A 19606-nucleotide genomic window follows, 5' to 3' on the forward strand; every position below is an offset into this window, starting at 1 on the left:
TCTCTTCCTCTTCCTTTCTCTATGGTTGCTGAGGACAAAATGAAAAAGGAAAAAATGCCCCAAAACAAGAAACATGGAGGTCCAGCAAAGAAGACTGCAGTTCCTAAGAGTCTGCGGTCTCAGCGAATCAGGGTTGAGCTCCCCATCACTTGGTATGCCAGATAAATGCCAGTGTGACCGCAGGCATAGGTGGGGCGCTGGTGGTGTGAGGGGGCTCCCGGAGGCCAGTGATCATGCCTACCTCCTTCTCCAGGGCCTCATGGCTGTCACCTGGGGGCCCCCGGCGGTCCCCGCGGCTCTGGTTGAGCAGGGCGGTGAGAGGCACCCGCTTGTTCTCCCGCAGGGGCAGCTTCTCCAGCTCCTGCCACTTCTTCTCAATCTCTTCACTGAGCCGGCTCTGCTGGTCCTCAGTCAGCGGGGCACCCAGACCCCGGCGCGGCCCCTCGCCAGCTGCGGTCTCCGGGGGCCGGCCGTCCGTGGCCTCAAACCACTTGCGTCGCTCCTCAGAGCGCTGGGCCAGGTCCCGCTCCAGCTCCTCCTGCTTGGCCGGGCGGTCGAGCGTGCGGGCCAGGCCGCGGACCCGCTGCGGGGTGCCCTGCGTCAGCGGGGACAGCTCCACGTAGTCCAGGGCTTGCCGCTGCCCATCCGCCTTCCGCGGGCCACCCCGACTGATGACCTCAGAGCCCCCCCGCTGCTCTCCCGCCTTCTGGGAGCCCTTCTGGGTGCTGTAGCCGTGCAGTGTGTTCTCCTTGTTGCAGTCTGAGAGCCTGGGGGGGCCAGCAGAGCCTTGTCAGGAGGATGGAGTGAAGGGTCAAGCACTTGCGCAGTCCCCGCTGCCCCCCTGGCTGGGGCCGGACCCCCATCTAGAGGTTAGGACCTGGGCTTCATCACTAACAGACCCTGGCAACCATTCTAGGGCCCACATTTAGCAGCAGAAGCACCAGGAGAGCTGGGTTCCCTCTTGGGCCCCCAGGGACCTCATCTGTAACACGGGCCGACAAAGCCGCTTGCAGGACGGACGCGAGGCCCCGGGGGAGGGCAAGCGTGCAAAGCATCCAGAGCCCTTGGCCAGTGCTGGTCACAGCACTGTCACCAGAAGTGTGGTTTAAGGCCCCAGGGGCTCATGGGAGAATAGGGAAGATGAGGTGAACGGTGGTGAAGAGCTGGACGGTGGCGGTGACCGGAGCGCCAACTGCGGCAGGCCTCCCCTTGCTCCATTAGTAACAGCGGGGTACATAAGTGAGCCAGCCAGAAACGACACCCCGCCCCCAGCACCCTTTGCAGCTGCGGGGCCCCATGACTACATTCTGGCCAGGGGTGTGGTTCCCTTTAAAGGACAGGCCATGCCCTGGCTGGACTCCAGGCTGGGACTCCGTGAGAACCGAGCCAGACACAAAGGTGTGAGCTGAGGGCCGCAGAGCTGCCCCACCAGGTCTGGATCATGCACCTCTGGATTGTTCTGGAGAAAGAAAGCAAGCTCTCCCTTATTTTTGTCTCTGTGTGTGTTGGGGGGGGGGGTCTTCTTTGTTAGAGCCACTGGGCCTACAGACGAACTGAAAGTCCAGCCACGAAGACCCCAGAGTCCACAGGGGGCTTCCGTGCACATCCCTCCCACGAAAACGACGTCACGCTCGGCACGACAGATGAGAAATCGGACCCTCAGACAAGGAAGTCACTGGCCTGGGGCTGAACAGCTAAAGTTTGGCCCAGGAGGGGTGCTCAGACTTGGGTCCCCCCCACCACACGCCACTTGTGCCGTCCAACTGCTGTGGTTCCCAGCCCCCTGCGGGCGGCGAGCGTTTATACTGTGTGGGGCTCTCCCAGCCGCCCAGCCCCCCTACCCCCCAGCACGGCGACCTCGGGCGGGGTGAGCACCTCACCCAGACGACCTAACCACACGCTCTCCCCCAGCACAGGCTTAGACATGGCTTCTACGGCTCCCAGACAGTCGTCTACCTCACAGGGGCCTTTGACTCACTGGTATCTTCTCCAAAGAGTCAAGGTCCCCTCCCCTCCTTTCAGGATGTGGGGACCATAACGGGACGGCAGGCAAACCTCAGATCTTCCAAGTATTTTCGGGTAAGTGCCAACAACCCTCACTGCCTCTCTCCATTCTGTCGATGGAGAAACTGAGGCCCCGGAGGTACAGCCACGGGGCCCTCGGCTGGGTGCCAGAACCCCACTCAGGGACGCAGGGGTGGGTGCCTCCCTCCAGGTCCCAGGCCGGCCTGGCACATACTTGGTGACATCCGGGGCCGTGGTGGGTCGTACAGTCTTCCTCAGAGCCTCGATCCAGTTTCGCCGGATACCCGAGGTCATGGCCGACAAGGTGTAGACGGCGTCCTTGGTCTGCAAGTCCACCCCGCGGGCAGGTTTGCCACATGGCCAGCCCTGCCCCCCCACCCCTGCACGCCCCAGGGAGGGTGGCCCTTTCCCTGCAGGACGGAACCTGAGGTCCTGCACCCAGGGAGGAGCCGGGGGTGCCAAAGTTCCCTCCACCGGGGGCTCCCGGATCTCCCCAACATCCCGGCCTCCCCCACCACCCGTGATCTCTGGGGCCTCCCCAGTCACGCCAGGAGTTGGCAGCAGAGCTTCTGACTGGCTCTGAGGACAGGGCCTCCGGGACAGCGGGTGGCAGGAGCCGGTCACGAAGCCCGCCCACCGCCACCTCCTTGCCACCCCAGCTGCACGTGGCTCACGTGGATCTGGAAGCCATAGTTGCGTTGCACGGCGTACTCGGTGACGTCGGTACAGGAGCGCAGGTCGATCTCGCCATCCGGCTCATCGGCCTGCCACAGGGAGGCCCACGATGGTCCACGGCTTCCACTGCCCCCGCCCAGGTCCCCTGCCCCGATCCCCTTCCAGGGCCCCCCAGCACCTGACCTGAGAACCCCCTCACTCGGTCTCACCTCCTCGGCGGTGGAGTCCCGGTAGTACTTAAGGCTGGAATCCGTCAGCACAAACCAGTGCTTCTTCCACTGCGAAGAAGAGGGGGCAGTAAGTGAGGGGAGAGGGGCTGCGGGGGTGGGGGACGACAAAACGGGGGTCTGGGCACCATTCTGCAGCTGTCCTGGGTGCTGCTAGGTTGATGGCAACCTCTTCTGCCCTGCTGATGGCCCGGGGTGGGGGCAGGGGACAGAGCGGAGGCAGAAACTCCAGATCTGAAGCGTGGCCCCTCCAGGGGCAGCATCTGTGAAATGGGTTGGCTTTTCCTCAGTGCCAACACCTTCCCTTTCCTTCTGGGAGCCCTTCTCTGATGGACTGACAGTCCTGTGGCCCTCCTGACCCTCTCCATCGAGATCACCATGGTTCCTACACGCAATCCCTCCAGTGCTGACGAGGAAGGGGCTGTGACCTGTGTAAGGTCATTCGCCTGGCAAGTCAGGGAGCAGAACTTTGCATGTCTCTTCCCCTAGGCCCCTCTAGGTCACCTCAGTAGCCAAGGACAAGTGTCCCAGAGTGGATGGAAGGTAGCCTGGGGGGGGGGGGTGTCTGAACGTGGGTCCTCTTCTGCTCGCTGAGCCGGGTGTCGGTTACACACGTGTTCAGCTTATGAGTGGATACTCTCTGCACATTTATGACTTGGGCCCCTTTCTGCAGTGCCTGTCTGCTCCAGCGGGGTGAGGCCAGCAGGCCCCGGAGGGCAGGGGAGGGGCGCCAGAACAGCTCGATATTACATATGCCAAGCATAGCCCACTCCTGGGCTTCCGGCCATTGGCTGGAATGCCAGTCGAGGTCCACCCACTCCCAGGGTCAGCACATGCCACCCAGTCCTCGGCCCTCCAGGGGCTCCTCCACACCCACAAACTCTATCCATGTTAGTCTAAATACTTAGTGTTCTTTCCTTAAGAAGATGGCAAGTTTTCAAGGATGTGCCAGAATGACACTTTCGACTTCTTTGCACACAGCCTTTCCTAAGAAATAGGGTTTAGCATCCAAGAGACCTAGGTTACAATTATTTTATCCCTTGCTAGCTGTGTGTCTTTGATCAGGTATCTTGACCGCTCTGAGCTTCATTCTTCTTGGCTTGTCAAGCAGGACTAATAAGAAGTCCCCTAAGCCTTCTTGTGAGGTTAGAAGTATCTATCCCTTCCTTGTATGTCTCTCGTGGCACTTAGCACAGGGTCAAGCACTAGGTTACTGGGGACTGTCCTAGGAATGGCCTGAGTTGCCACTCAGGACCTCAACTGCCCCTCTACAAAGCACGGCAGGGCTTCTGTGCCAAATCGTCTCTTTGGCCCCTGACTAATTTGGCCTAATTTACGATAGCTGAGATAGGAGCCAGATGGAGTTCCGTGGCCTTAGGCAGCCCAAGTTCTCGGCCTGGCTCTACTGCAGGGGCTACTAGGCACAGAGAGCTGGAAGCTCAGATGTGGGCCTGTCCCCTGTCTGTGTACCCAGGGGCTGAGCTGGCTGAACTCCCAGGGCCCTTCCAGCTTGGACATTCCAAAACTCTGCAAAAGAAGATGAGTAGCGGCCAGTTCTGGGTGGAGCCCATCATCTCTGCCCTCCAGAGACCCTGGGTGGGGAGGCTGGGAAGGGTCACTGGCAGGGTGCCAGGCCTTGTGTGAGCCTGGAGCACGGCCACCCGCCAACCGGCGAGCAGGCAGCAGGAACGGAAGGCTGTGGGCTGGAGGGAATAAAACATGTGGGTAGGAAACACAATGAGATTCCCTTTGGCTCTGAGCCCTCCCAGGCATGCGGGCTGCATGCAGGCCGAGCCATGGGCGCATGCAGGACAGGGGCGGGGAGCCGTCCCCTCCCAGGCTGAGTGGGCAGGACGCCAGCTCCAGCTCCCAGACTCCATCCAGCCTGGCAGCTGAAAGGGCAGAGCCAGCGAGAGGCCACTGTCCCTCCTCGTTCTAAGGATGGACGCATTAGACAAAGGGAAGGATTACTGGCTGAGCTCTGGCAGGGACCCTACATGTCTCGACCTCCCCGACCCTGTTGTCCCACCCTGGAAAAAATCGTCACTGTCCGTCATGCCCATTCCACAGATGTGGTTCCTGAGGCCAGAGGAAGCTCTGGCTTGACCACTGGAGCCCCAGGCTGGTCCTCTGAGGCCCACTTCTGCCGGGAGGGAGAGGCTCCTGCAGGGCTGAGTCCTTGGGAATCCGCAGTCTCAGGACAGCTGATCTCTTGGAGCCCTTCCACCCCAGACCCAGCCAGCGTCATCAAGAGGGGAGAGGGCCCAGGGCCTCTCAGTGACACGAGGGGATGGGGTGCAGGGGATGAGGGGCTAGGAGGTCTCTAATCCTGAGGCCCTGTATGCCTGTGGACTGTTCTGGCAGGCTGAGATGACCGTAGCCTCTGCCTTCCCACACCCCCAGCCCAAGGCCCTCTGGGACTGCACGAAAAACCCCTGCCCTCATGGTGCCCATTCTGGGCCCCCTGGGCCCCCTCCACTCAGAGGCCAGGCTATCCAGAAGCCTTGACAACCCATGGAAGCAGCTCAGCCTGCCGGGCTGCCCCCAGGGACCTGCTGGGGCCCTGAAGCTGCTCAGGCCACCCTCTCCACTCTCGCTGCAGCCCTCCTACCTCTCCGGGTTCGTCCAAGATCGACATCCATCCCTTCTTGAAGTTGAGCAGATCGGGCTGTGGGAAGATGAGCAGGCAGGTGATTTAGGCCTGGTGGAGAGCCAACCAGGACTGGGGAGGAGCGGACACCCATCTTGCCCCGCAGAGAGACCAGGAGGTGGGGGGGCTAAGGGCCCAGGTAACCCCCAAATCCAGGCAGGCTCCCAGCCACTGAGGCAGACCTGGCCCCTTTCCCCAACAGTCTCTGAGAGCCAAGAGGGCAGGCAGGGTGACATCCACCGTAGATGTCCAGGTGCCCCGCCTCCACCAGCCTACCTCCTCACCAGTGAGAGACAGGGGCCAGAACGGCTCTGCCTATACAGACGCCAGAGAGCGCTGAGAACAGCCTGGACCAGCACGCCCAGGCCAAATGTCCAGCTGCTCTCACTGAAGAGGTCGGGAGGCCCACCAGGAAAACGCCTTCATGTCCCCACTCACTGACCCTCCGACCAGCCCTGCCCTTTCCATGCCTCCTGGAGACCCTGAAAGATGGGAGTCAGGCCCAGGCTAGGGTCAGAGATCCTCTGGTGCCCTCCAGATCTCTGGAAGGACCAGGAAGGTGGCACCTCAGTCCTGACAAGCCCCACCTGGTGGGTGCTGCCCAGCGGGGCGCAGGCCCGGGGTCTGGGGGCTCCCAGCTGCAGCATGTTCCACAGAGGACTGTGGGCTAGATACCCCCTCCCCCACTCCCCAGGGCCTAGATGAAGCAGCCACTCATCCAGACATCTTCTCTGGCCACGCCCATCTAATGGGCTCCAGCCACCAGACCCTCCTGGCCCAGGCGCAGACTTCTCGCGTCTAAGTCCTGGTCCCCTCAGCAGAGTGTCAGCCTCTGCTCACTGGCAGGGCGGAGAGTGGGGCGGGCCAGGCTGCAGGGCGGGAAGGAGGCGGCCACCTGTTGCCATGGCCCTGAGCCCACCTATCAGCACCGGCATCATGGCCTCACCAGGCCAAGGTGTCTGGTTGCGTGGAAGGAGCCTGCAGCACGGCTCAGTGGGGTGGGCAGCGGAGACAGCAGCTGGAAACCGGAGCCACCTGACTTGGCTACCTCCCCGACCCGCCTTCCTCCCCATTCTCCTCTTCTGCAGGTGGAGGAAGTGGCCCATGAGGGGCTTGTGTCAGCAGCCTGGACATCCAGAGCCATCCAGAGCCATCCAGAGCCCGGGCTGTGGGGCCAGAGCCCCTGGATCTCCGCAGGCCAGCATCCCCACCCGTGCATGCCGGCCCCTCCCCGCCTACCTGTCTGAGGGAGGGGACCCGGGCTCTGCTCTCAGAGCTGGGAAACCCTGGGGCTGTGTTCGTCCTGTCTCTCTTCATCTGCCCTTACCCTGCTCCCCGAAAGTGCCAGAGGCTGCTTAGGACAGTCCCAAACTAAGACCAAAGACTGGCAGCTACACTCGGGGCCACCAAATCACCTGGGTGACCTCCATTCAGATGGGGACCTCCAGTGACCCCAAGGCTGGCATGCTGTGACTGGGTGTCAGCAAAAGCCTGCTGAATAATTACCCTCCTTTACCTTCTTGGTCTAAACCCCTGTGCTGGTCCAGGGGAAAGCTCCTGGGAAGGGACGAGTGGACGACCCAGCCCATCAGACTGGGCCAGGGTTGGGAGGTTGGCCATAGGCTTCCAGGAGAGAGCAAGGGCTCCCCAACTAGAATGACAGGCTGGGACCCCAAGGGCTGCCTGGAAAGCAGAGGACGGGGTGGACATCACATCTCCTCCCTGACCCCCGGCTATCTAATGCAGCAAATGTTGGGGGTACAGGTCCTGCGCTCCCCCAAGCTTTGTGAGAGGGCTGAATGAGCTACACATGGAGAACTGAGTGACCTTCTGGAAGCTGCTCATCATCCCGGGTGCTAGAAGGCACACTGACCTTAGCGGGGAGGAGGCTGCCAACATGAGATTTTAAATCCGCTGACAGGGAAGGTCCTGCAGTAACCTGGAAACCCCTGTCCAGGGTCAAAAGGTCTGCGAGCCTAGACCTCTCCTGCTGTCCTGGCCTCTAGGGCCCAGCCACCCTTCCTCCACCTGAGGAAGCTCACCTGCCCTTTCTCCCTTCAGGGGTACCGACCAGCTCTCTCCTCCTCTGGGTCATGGCCACGGCCACAGGTCAGCACAGCCTCCCACCTGCCTGGATCACTGAAACGGCCCCCTCTAAGCACATGCTTGGCGGGCAGACCCCCTCAAAAAGGCCTAAGTGTCACAAGTCTGCTTCAGACCTCCAGGGGGCTGCAAAACGAGGTCTAGCTGCCTGACGGCACACAAGCTTCAGCTCACCCTTCCAGCCTGGCATCCCACTTGCGCAAGGAACCCCATCTTTATATCCTCACCACATAGGCTCTCTGATCGGCAACACATCAGGACTCCAGGCCCTCCACACCAGCCCACGTCCTCTGCTGAAATACCAGGCTTCCTCCTCCACCGGGGACCAGGCAAACCCCTACTCGTGCCTTAAGACCCAGCTTAACTGCCAACTCCGAGGCCCCTTTCCCGGTACACACCACACACCATGCCAGAAAGTGCCCTTCTGCAGCCTCTGCTGTGTTTGTGATGGTCTCGAAGCCATTCACTTATCCCTCACAGGCTAGAATAGGAGCAACTCACCGTTAGGAACATGCCTGGTCACCCTCCAGGCTAAGGGAATGTTTGTTGAAAAACAGTTTTTAGGTTTTTTGTTTTGTTTTTGTTTTTAAAGCACGGGGCACTGTTTGAGGCCAGGAAATCAGCTGCGAAGGGGAGATGTGGCCCCTGCCTTGGTGGAACTCAGGAAACAGAAAGACAATAAACAAGTGGACAGGTTTATAATTTGATGCCAGGCAGTGGCTAAGGCAGGAGGCTCCAAGGCTCCAAGGCAGGAGGCTCCAAGGAACTCAGGAAACAGACAGACAATAAACAAGTGGACAGGTTTATAATTTGATGCCAGGCAGTGGCTAAGGCAGGAGGCTCCAAGGGCAGGGCTGCACTGGGCGAAGGCTAAAGGAGGTGCGGCAGATCTGGAGTCCAGGCCTGGCTTTATCCATTCACGGCAACTTTACCACTCGCTCCCTACAGATCTCTGAGCTCAGGGCTGGGGGTCAGGAGAGAGGGAAAGGGTGTGAAGAAGACACAGGAGGGACACAGGCTGGGGCAGGCTCAGGCATGAAGGCAGCCGTGAAGAACCCAGCAAACGCTGTCAGCAGAGATCGTGAGCCATCTCTCTGCTCCGAAACTTTTCTTGGCTCCCCAGTGCCCCTGATCAGCCCAATCTGCTTCTCCAGGCCTTCGAAGCCCTCCTTTTGAGGCCCCTTTTCTATGTTCTCACCTTTCCCCAAACACAACCAAGGTGTTTTTCTACACTCTTCCTTCCCCCTAGTCTATTTCCATCTGACAAAATCCTCCAATCACAGGAGGGTATCTTCCTTTGGAAGCCCCTCCCACCGCAGGGATATGCTGTCCCTCCTCCAAGTACCCCCCACAGGCGGCCTGGAGCAGCCTCACCGCCGCTCACCATGTGCTTCCCCATGAAAGACAACAGTACATTTCTATCTAGCCCCAGAGAGAAAACTGGGGCGATCTAGCTACAAATACTGGCTCAGCCAGGGCCCAGTTATGTCACCTGGGCAGGTTACTTCCCCTCTTTACACCTCAGTGTTCTCATCTGTTAGATGGGAAGTTAAAATCATCGACCTTAAAGGATCAACTCTGGTAACGTGAAAGCACCCACTTCAGGGTCTGGCAGGCACCCAGTAGGCAATGCAAACACCCTCCTCGGGACCTGGGGGCCTGAGGGTGGGTGGTCAGGATACTGACTCAGCGCCTCCCCCTACATCCCTCTCTGCTCACTGACCAAAGGGAGGCTGCTGACTACAGGAAGAGCCAGCCGGGAGGTGGCAGGATGTGCGGAGGCCGAGGAAGCCCAAGCAGAGGCCAGGTCATCACACTCACGGGGGCAGGGGCCCTTAGGGCCAACCCCCAGCAGCCCAGCCCACTTCTTGTCAGGGTCTCCACTAGCCGAGGAAAGGGGACGTGCGCATGCGCAAACACACCCAGCTCCACTCCATCACCCCACCCGTCCAGGCTGTCAGAGGCTCCCTAAGGCGCTAGCCAGAAACCAAAAGCAGCCCCGCCCCTCCCTTCCAGAATATCACGGTCAAGGGGCCAGGCTGACCTGGAAAGAGGCTACTCCCTCCTTTACGCTCAGGGTAACCCAGGGCAACTCACCACCCCCCATGCCTCAATTTACCCAAATGTGAAATGGTAATAATGGTGACCTCGGCTGTGAGGCCCAATGTGATCATTAAGGTACAGGTAGTGACTTGGGTAATGTCCATCCCCAAGAGAAAGGCGAATCTCTGCCATCGTGTCCCCCACGTCGCTCGTGGGCTTGCCCCACCCAAGGCCCCAGCGCCCCTTCAAAAATCCCAGCATGGGCTCCCGGACAGGGCGCAAAGGGGCGGCCCCTTCTCACCCACCCAACCTCGGGCCAGCGCCCACGAGGGTAGGCAGCCCTCCCAGCCCTCAAATGGCTCTGCACGACCCATTCCAGCCAGGGAGCGCCTCTCTCCAGCCCCGGACGAGAACCCAGACCCAAACCAGGCCCATCCTCGTTCCCTCCCACTGCCTGGAGCCCTAGGAGTCCCTACGGGTCCGGCAGTTCGGGAGAATGCAAGGGAGCTGGAGGGGAGGTGGGAAAGGGCCATCCCAAACTGCCCGCGATTGGTCCCGCTAAAGTTGCGGTGGGGCGGCGGGGGGTGGGGGGTCGGAAGGGGCTGCCCAGGACAGGGAGTTCCCACTGCGTCGGGGCCGCCCTGGCTCCTCGCCCGGAAAGGTGAGGAAGAGATTGGGGGTTAGTTGAGGCAGGCCGGCCGGCCGGCCTGTGCTGCTGGGGTCGCCCTGTCTTCCGGCCGAGACCTCCTCTCGCCTCCGGGAAATGAAGGGGGTACCCAGGAGGGGAACGGCTCGGCTCTGGCTCGGGCCGTAGCTCTCCGCCCGGCCTGGGGCGCAGAGGGGCTGCCCCGCGGGGGCACTCACCGTCATGGCGGCGCCCCGGGGCGGCGGGAGCAGGAGGCAGGAAGGTGGGAAGGGCTCTCAGGCCGGGCCCAGCAGCGCGGGAATCCCGCCGCCGCCGCCGCCGCCGCCGCCCCTCTCGGCCGCCCGCCGCCGCTCCTCCGGCCCTTCCCTTCCCCGGCGCTGCCCCGGCCCCTTCCATCCGCCCATAAAACTTTTTTTTTTTTTTTTTTTCAAACTTCCTGGGAGGACCCGGGAGGGCCAATGGGCGGCGGGAAAGCCAGGACAAACAGCGGCGGGGGCCGCGGGCGGACCAATGGGAGCGCGGGCAGGCCCGGGGGCGGGGCCTGCCGCGACGGGACGGGCGCGCGAGGGCGGTCTGGGCGGGCGGATGGGGGCGGATGGAGCCGAGGGCCGGGCTCAGGCCGCCGGCGCGCTGGGAGGAAGGAAGGGCTCTACGTGCAGGTGACTCGGCCCGGCCCCGGCGCGGGAGTGCTGGGCGGGGGCAGCCGGGTGTGGCACCCAGTCGTCCTGCTATGGCTCCCGCGAGCCGCCGGACGGAGCGATGGGTCCACTAAGGGCTCGGCGCCTCGGTTTGACGGAGACGTGGGCAGTGCACCCAGTCCTAACAGCTCCCCGGGTCCCTCGCCCAGCCGCGCTCGTTACCTGTGTCACCTAGTTTCGGCCTCACCACAGACCTGACAGGGAGTTGTCCCTGTCCCCATAAAGAGAAAAGACAGGCTCAGAGAGGTGGGCCGACTTGCCCAAGGTCACAGCAGAAAGAGACGGGATTCCCAAGCGCGTAATCTAAGCACAAAGCGAGTCCTGGAACGGTAGGGCATTCCCCAAATGGCTCCTCCTCCCAAGCGGGTCTTTCTGGGCTTAAGAACCCGGTTTTGGGTTCTTGGGTGTGGGCTACACCGGTTTCTCACATTCCCAGCACTTGGCAGGTTGTAAGAGGCCTTTTGCCTGCAGGAGCTCCTCTGAGCCTTGCGGCCGAGGAAAGAAAGACTTCGGTGGAATTTGTTGAATTGTGATTCAAACCCTGTGTTACCTTCAGCAGGGTACTTGGCCTCTCTGGGCCTCAACTTCACCCTCTGTAAAAGGGAATAATGCTCTTATGTCGTGATGTTCCTGTAAGGATTAAGTGTTAATTTAAGTAAAACACCTGGAACAACCCCTCTATTCCTAGTTAGCTAACGTTTGGGGGCGGGGTGCAGGAGAACTTGGAATAATTGCCGTTTCAATTTTCTGCCATCTCAGTTTGGAGTTCAAAAATTACTGCTGTCATGACTGTACTTACTCTCGGGGTGCCTGGGAGGCTCAGTCGTTAAGCATCTGCCTTGGGCTCAGGTTGATCCCCGGGTTCTGGGATCGAGCCCTGCATCAGCCTCCCTGCTCTGCGGGAAGCCTGCTTCTCCCTCTCCCACACCCCCTGCCTGTGTTCCCTCTCTCGCTGTGTTTCTCTCTGTCAAATAAATAAATAAAATCTTTTTAAAACCCGCAAAACTCTAATCACTCTCCCCATTTCACAGATAAAGAAACAGAGGCTCAGGGAGCTGAAGCTTTTCCCTGCATTTCCCACTGGGTGCCTCTCCTCCACCCTGAGGAATGAGGCCAAAAACCAGCCTATCTTCCTTTAGACACACCTTCCTGCCTCCACATGCTGCGTCTTCCCACTCTACCCCTGTACCCGACTCAGGCATTTGGTCCTTGGTAGAGTGAATGAATAAACAGAAGACCTCCCCAGCCACCAGCGCTCTGGCCCAGTGGCCCCTGAAAGCACCAGCCTCCTTGCTGCTTTCCTGGCCTCTGGGACTGCTCTTATAGTACCCTCAACCCAGCGATTGTCAGATCACTTCCCTGCTCCAAGTTCAACACCTCCCCGTGCTAGTAGGTCAGTTCTGCCTTCTTATGCCAGGCAGTCAGCATCCGTCATAATCGGACCCCTGCCTGTTGTCTTCCATTATTATACACACACACTGTACGTGTCAGGGACACAGAACATGGAGCCACTGGGAATTCTCATAAGTCAGGTCCTTTGTACCTCGGATGGGACTACACAACGCATTCCCCCACTGGGTCTGGAACGCTTCTCTTCCTGTCCTCTGTGCCCCAACACACACATACACTCTCCCTCTCTCTCCCGCCCCTTCCTTCCGTCTCTCCAAATGTTTGTTTGCTCGGAAAAGGCCTCCTCACCCTCCAGGTCTCAGTCCAAAGGAAGCTAAAGTGCCTCCAGCACAGAGACTCTCCCGGTCCGGTGTTCCCTGTTAGTCTGTATATCCGACTAAAGGGATGACCACGCTGTGTTCTTACCAGTTCCGTGTCAGTGTCCTCATCACACTGAGCTTCTCGTGGGCAGAGACAAGAGTGGTTTTGTCTCTATCTTGGAGACCAGCCCAGGGCCTCAGCCCACAGTAGGTCCTCAGTAAACATAGGTCCGATGAAGGCATGCACAAACGAAGGAATGACTCCCTTGCCACAGCCTGTCCTGGTTCAGACGGAGATGGCACAGACCTGGGGACCCAGGGCCACCACCAAAACTGCAGGGTTATCCATCTCCAACTGTGACTCCATTGAGGATAACACCATGAGGCTCAGAGAGGGTGATGATGGCTCAGAGCCATACGCATTAGGGACAGAAACAGAACTCAAGCCTGGGCTTCCTGGCTCTTGACCTGGGACCGATTTCACTCTCCAACCCGAGATGTTTGAAGCCGCTCTAAGGAACTATCTGGGAGGCCCTGCTGGCAGTTCCATCCCATCGCTCCTGACTTTTCTCCCTCCCAGATGAGAAAACGGCTGCCAACTCATGAGCCTCCATAGCCACATCTGTGTAATGGGGAAAATCTGTGAAGATTCTCAGGGCTGCAAGCAGCTGGGAGGAGACCGGGAGGCACGGAGATGGGAGGGCTCCGTGGTCAAGGCGAGCAGGGTCCAAATCTCAGCTCTGGCCCCGTGTGACCTAGAACAAACGGTCTCTCTCCTCACCGAGCTTCATGTTCTTATCTGTAAAGCAGACAGTGTGCACCGTACTTAGCGTGCCTGCTGAGGATTCCACGCGATCAGGCATGACCACGGCATGTCACGTACGGGACACAGAGCTGAGCACAGAGGCGCCCAATACACGCTGGTTATCATCCCGCCCAGGGCTTGAAGGTCCCACCGTGCCCGGCTAACATGTTTGTCTGATCACCAAAAGCCGCATAGAGGAAATCGTGCAGTGGCTGGGAAAGGTAATGTTTGGACACACCCACCCCCCACCCCATCTCTGTGCATCCCGATCTCCCTGAGCTCTCTCTGCAGTCCTGAGAGTTGCTATCGACTTTCCCCCATTATGCAGATGTGGCCACTGAGGCTTGGGGCGGTTCGCGGCAAGCATCCTCTCATCTAGGAAGGAGGAAAATCAGCAAGAAACTGGCTCCTCGAAGCCCTAGCAATGCAACGCCAGCCAGTCAGCTCACCTCCGTGAGCCTCCATGCCATCATCTGCAAAATGGGTGTCCTGTCCCTAATGTGCCCAGCCTAGTGCCAGACCCGGAGCCAACGAGAGTACAAGAGTCGGCCTGTCACTAAGAGAAGAGAGAGCCCTCGAGCCAGCCAGTGGCCCCTGGGGAGGCCAGGCCGCTGGTCTCTGCTGTGAAGGGGGCAGGAGGGAGTGGGTCACAGCTGCCTCCCCTCCCCGCCCTTGAGGAAACCCTGAACCAGAGGCCTGAGTGTTTACAGGCCTCTCAGGGCAGCGGGTAGCTTACGTAATGCCAGATGTTTGTGAAACAGGCTCGGGCGCAGGTCTGAGACACACTTTGCAATCCCAGAGCCCCCCGCAGGCTATCCCTCTCTCCCTTCCTCCCCCAGCCTGGCTCTCCTTGGCCGAGGTGCTGACTGGGAGCTTTCGGCCCTGTGTTCAATCCCGCCTCACCCCGAAAACCGAAAACAGCCCCAGTCCTGTCCAGGAGGTGGCAAATCCCAGTCACTTGCAGAGACCACGGGGCCCTTAGGACTCCGCTTCCATCTCTCCTTGCTCGCGTGGGAGCCCCCCATCCCCCCTCCCCCCACTCTCCCTCTCTTGATGCCAACGTCCTTCCTCCCCTCCCACTCTCTCCCACCCTCATCCCTCCCACCCCACTGGAGCCAGCCTACCCTTTGCCACCTGAGGACCCCCAGAGACAGCAGGAACGGATTGAACAGCGTGGGACGGTCCCCGGGCATCCGCCATGAGGTCACCAGTCGGCCCTTGAGTGGGCTCCCAGCCTTGCCCTCCGCTGGCCTCTTGTCTGCCTGTCAAACAGGGTCCAGTGTTGGCCCCCAGGTCCTTTTGGTGGGATGGGGGGGCGGGTCCCTGACTACAGTCTCCCCTGCCTATTCTGCCATGCCCAGGGTTCTTGGGGCTCAGCGCCTTGGGACACATGCCCTTCCCCACCCTAAAGTCAGACCACCGCTGTCCAGTAGGAGGGGCGTGCAGACCCCTGCCGCGTGTTCAGCCTGCACAGGGTTTCAGATTATTTTGTGTTATGTTCCAATGTTAAAGAATCAGGAGATTAACATATAATTGCGTAGTTCCAGCTTCTCTTGAAATACCTAAAGACGTGGGAACTCCGGGTCCATCTTCCCCACGGCAACAACTGGTCTGGCACCAAAAGGTCACACAAGTCCCCCCGCCCCCCGCCATCTGCCTTCCTCTCCCCCCCATGAAAGGAATGAGTCACAGACTTTTGCAACCACCCCTGGCGGGCCCCCCCAGATGCGGCCCCTTTGCAGACATCCTTGGGGAGACAGGCCCCAGCAACGCAGAGACATTTGCCCAAAGTTCCCTAGCAACTTACTGGCAGAGAGGAAGGACAGAGTCCAGGTGTCCCCACTTTTCAGAATCAAGAGATCATCTGGAATGGGACCCAAAGCATCAGAGCACGGGCCCAGGATGGCTTTGGGGGAGGGACTGCTCCCCCACCTTGCCACCACATTCCTCCGGCACAGCCCTGGCCACTGGACCAGGAGCTCCATGCATCCAGTTTGCTCCTGACCCACACCCAGGCATACAGAAGGTGCTGGCTAAGTGTACGTGGATGAATGAATAAATGGATGGATGAATGAATGAACGAGCGAGCAAACAAGACAGGCATCAGCTCTGTCCAGACCTGGTTGCCTGGGGCTATACTGAGAGGTTTCCACGTTGGTGGAGATTAGCGAGGGACCCCTAGATGGCTATCTCTCCCTTGTTCACCAAACTCTGGCCCCAGGAAGTATGAAGAAATAACCCAGAAAGAGGAAGAGCAAAGTTGCCAGAGCCCCTGTGAGAGCTAGAAGCGCCTTTAGTGACCAGTCCTCTGTCCCCTCCCGTGTCACAGACGGGGAGACGGGCCACCAAGCCATGAAAATCTTGCTGCCACTGGGGGAGGCCATGTGAGGAATCGGGGCAGAACCAGGAATCAGCGTCCAGGCAGCAAAAGGACTGCAGGATGGGGGTCCCGAGCTCCGGGTTCTAGCTGGAGGTCAGCCTCTGCCTTGCTGTTGTGACCTGGGATGACTCTTTCCCTCATCTGCACGGGGAGGGACAGAATCCACCCCCGCCCAGCTCTGATGAGCGCCAGGGCCAGACGGGGGGGGGGGGGGGGGGGGGGGGGCTTCCAGGCTGCCAGACAGATACCTCCCCTCCTCTCCCACCACCACCAATCGGCTTCTCCGGCGGCAGTGAGGAAACAGCGCAACAAGGGCAGGATGAGGAAAGCACAGCCCCAAGCAGCCTGTCTCCTTCTCCCTGCCTCCCGCTGCTCCAGGCTGTCCGCTCTGACCTCACCTCTCTGGAGGCCGAGGGTGATGAGAACAGTCTGTTTGGCAGGTTGTGGGAGGGGCGGGGCGCAGTGATGGGCTCCAGCCGCCTGCCAGGCCTCCCGGCAGGCTCTCTGCGTCCCGCCCCCTGCACACATCTCTCCCAACGGCCCCGGGCCCTGGAGACCATCCAGGCTCAGTGGACAGCAGCACCTCCTCAGCCCTCTTCAGTGGTTCTCTGGCTCCAAATCGTGGAATCTCTACCCCTTCTCCCTGCCTGGCTAGCTCTCCAGAACCAGAAGGTTCTGGAGGTCAAACTGCCATTTGCCCAGAAAAGGGGAGTGACTTTTCAGGGGATCCTTGCAAGTCAAAAGCAGAGCCCTGGGCTTCTGACCCCAGGATCATTTACCTGCCCAGGTCCTCAGGCTCAAAGGTGGCTCTGCAGCCCAGTGCCTCTGGAGCCCCTCCTCTCAAGGCCCTACCAGGCACACAGATGACCCCATGGCGGAGCCAACCCTGGTCTGGACATTCCCAGAGCTCATCAGAGGACCTCAGCCCCCCTCCAACCTGATTTCCCTTCCCTTCACCTCCCTGTGAGCCCACACCCATGACCCAACTACCGAGTCTGCATGCTTCTGGTCGGTCAGCCAGTCTTGGCCTTTGCTTGGTTCTGACTCCTCGGGCTCCTCTGATTGGAACTGGAGATAAGAAAGAACACAGCTTAACCCAGCTTATTCCCCAGGCTCCATCCATGTATCCACCTTCTTATCCATCCATTCGTCATCCATCCATCCAACACCATCTAGCATCCAACATCCATAGACCCATGTATAATCCATCCAACCAGCCAAAGTCTACTCCTATATATTATCTACTCACTAACCTATTCAACATCCATCACCCTACTCATCCATCCATCCTCCATCCATGTAGCCTTTCTCAACCCATCCAACATCCAACCATCCATCATCCTCCAGCATTCCTTCATTGCCCATCATCCATATGCCACATTGACCCTTCCACACACCATCCATCCATCTATTTTCTACTCATATTCATCCCTCCATCAGTTCATCATCCCATCTGTCATCTAAGCAACAGCATCTATCCAACTCCCATTACCTGTTCCACCAACACCCACCTAACTTTCCACCCAACAGCCCTTTCTCATGTAGTATATTCACCTATTTATCTGTCCATCACCCACTTACACAACCACTGCCCACCATTCACCCGTCATCTACCCATGACCCACCCACCCTCCATTTATTTCTTGCATGCACTCAAGGTTCATGGATTCACTGATCGATCATCCATCGATGATTTGTGTCATGTCCTGGGCCAGGGGCCAGAAGGGCAGAGATAAAGTAGACGCAGCTCCTGCCCCCATGCAGCCCGTCTTTCTTATGGGGGAAATGACAACTGCGTGTGGCCAGATGGAGGGGAGCAGAACGACTGAGCCTAGAAGGAAAGCATTACCAACGTAGAGGCGGGGTGAGTACTCAGGGAAGGTATCACAGAGCAATGCACCCGGTCTAAGACTTGAACAATGAACGAGTATTTGGTGACTGAAGAGGGAAGGGAAGAGCATTCTAAGCAATGGGGAAAGCCCGGGCAAAGGTAGGGAGATGCTCCTGCAGAGCTCTGCCACCAGCTCCACAAAGAGAGAGTGGAAGGAAGGCCAGGGGGAAGTCAGGCCAAGGATTTGCATAGAGGGGGACCAAATGGCACCCCAGCAACCTGGTAAATACCTCTGCGGTGTCATTCGTGAAATGCCCTTAAACACCTGTTGCTCCCGCCCTCCCTGGAGGCCATGGCTAACTTCCCACGGCCTCACCACTGAGCAAATGCAGGGGAAGGATCTTTCCAGTAGAGCGGGCCAGGCAGCCGTGTCCCAGCATCCACTGCGACCAATCAACCCTCCTCCCCGAGCTGCCTGGGGTCCATCGGCCTCCCTGATTAGCCTGACAGCTTCTTGGGGTGGGGGTTCCAAATTCCCCGAACCCCCTCTGGCCAAGACAGCAGGACCAAGCTGGTTCATCCCTGCAACTCTTTTGTCCATGCACTGAGTTGATTGGAGAGCCAGCAGATAAAAGCCTCAGAAAAATACAGGGGAAGGGGCTCCCAGGTGGGCCCTGTGCTCAGAGGATTTACAACATGGCAGTTAAAAACTGGGGCTTTGGACACTGGGGACAACTGATACATGTATGACTCCCGGTAAATGCCGGACGAGGCCAAGCCTTCTCTCAGGCCGAGGCATACGAGGCATAGGGTGTGAAGCACCAGGCCCAGAACCCCATACAGCGTGAACCCTCCCCTGTTGTCCAGGAAGGAGGCAGCGTGGGGCGGGACATCAAGGAAGTGAGGGAGTTTGGGTGATGGGGCAGAAGCCTCCATATCACCCCTGCGGAGGCTAGATGGGAAGCAGCTGGTCCCATTTTACAGGGCAAGAGAAGCTCGGTGTCCCGAAGCATGTACTGCGTTTCCAGGGAGCTGAGGCCCCGCTCTGGCCTCCGGGACCCTCCCCGGCCACCATCTTCAGGTAGAGGCTCCGGGCAACGGCAGAGGGTCCCTGACCCTGTGACCCTGGCGCTGGGGCGAAGGAGGCAGGGAAGGGACCTAGTGAGCTCCTACTCTGTGCCAGCCTCTGGGCCTACCTTGCACACGTGCCCTCATTTAAACCGCCGGGCTTAGCTCCCAGCTCAACCCAACGAGCATTTGCACAACCTCTTCTCTGTGCCTAAGAGGAGCTGTAGGGGCCAGAAAGGGCTAAGTGAAGCTGTCTGGACTTTGAGGAACTTCGAATAGGGCAGTGGGGGAGAGGACTTGACCACACTGGTTGCGGTCCCAGCCAGGGTCAGGTAGGAGCCACCAGAAGCCACAGGAAGCAGGGCCTGGGCAGCATGGAAAGGGGCGTGCCCTGGGCAGAGCACTTTGCTTGCCTTGCGTGGCCTGCCCCAGCCCTCACTAGCTGTGTGCTAGGCCTCAGGTTCCTGATCTGTGAATACACGGTGCCTTTCTCATCAGGTTGCTATGGAGATTAAATGAGGAAAATATCCAGAAAACATTCAGACCCGGGCTTAGCTGGTAGTAAATGCCGGTCATCAAAGAGTGTGGGTCGTTATCACTGCTGCCCAGTTTCGGGGCTGGGAAAGTGCTGGTCGGGAGGGAGGGTTAGGGCTGAGCCTCGGAGGGTGTGCGGGAGCCGGAGGGAGACCTTTCGAAGGATACTTGTCTGGGTGGGGCACACTGTCAGGCTGCCCCTTGCACAGGAG

General features: G+C 59.4%; 1 protein-coding gene across 2 annotated transcripts in view; it reads right to left on the minus strand.

Moving 5' to 3' along the window:
* The window catches only part of LOC123946966 (TRIO and F-actin binding protein), a 52185-nt gene that overhangs the window by 11830 nt on the left and 20749 nt on the right, over positions 1-19606 (minus strand). The window contains exons 9-15 of one of the 2 annotated variants that reach the window (XM_046012872.1): positions 16952-17029; positions 14706-14843; positions 5539-5595; positions 2910-2978; positions 2700-2789; positions 2240-2349; positions 242-767 (exon numbers count right to left, since the gene is read on the minus strand). In XM_046012872.1, coding sequence (XP_045868828.1) covers positions 242-767; positions 2240-2349; positions 2700-2789; positions 2910-2978; positions 5539-5595; positions 14706-14843; positions 16952-17029 — 1068 coding nt within the window. Of the gene's footprint in view, positions 1-241; positions 768-2239; positions 2350-2699; positions 2790-2909; positions 2979-5538; positions 5596-10587; positions 10739-14705; positions 14844-16951; positions 17030-19606 lie in introns of those variants that run through there. The other variant, XM_046012873.1, reaches the window with a different exon arrangement.

Source organism: Meles meles, chromosome 7 (assembly GCF_922984935.1).
Source record: "Meles meles chromosome 7, mMelMel3.1 paternal haplotype, whole genome shotgun sequence".
Taxonomy (NCBI): Eukaryota; Metazoa; Chordata; class Mammalia; order Carnivora; family Mustelidae; genus Meles; species Meles meles.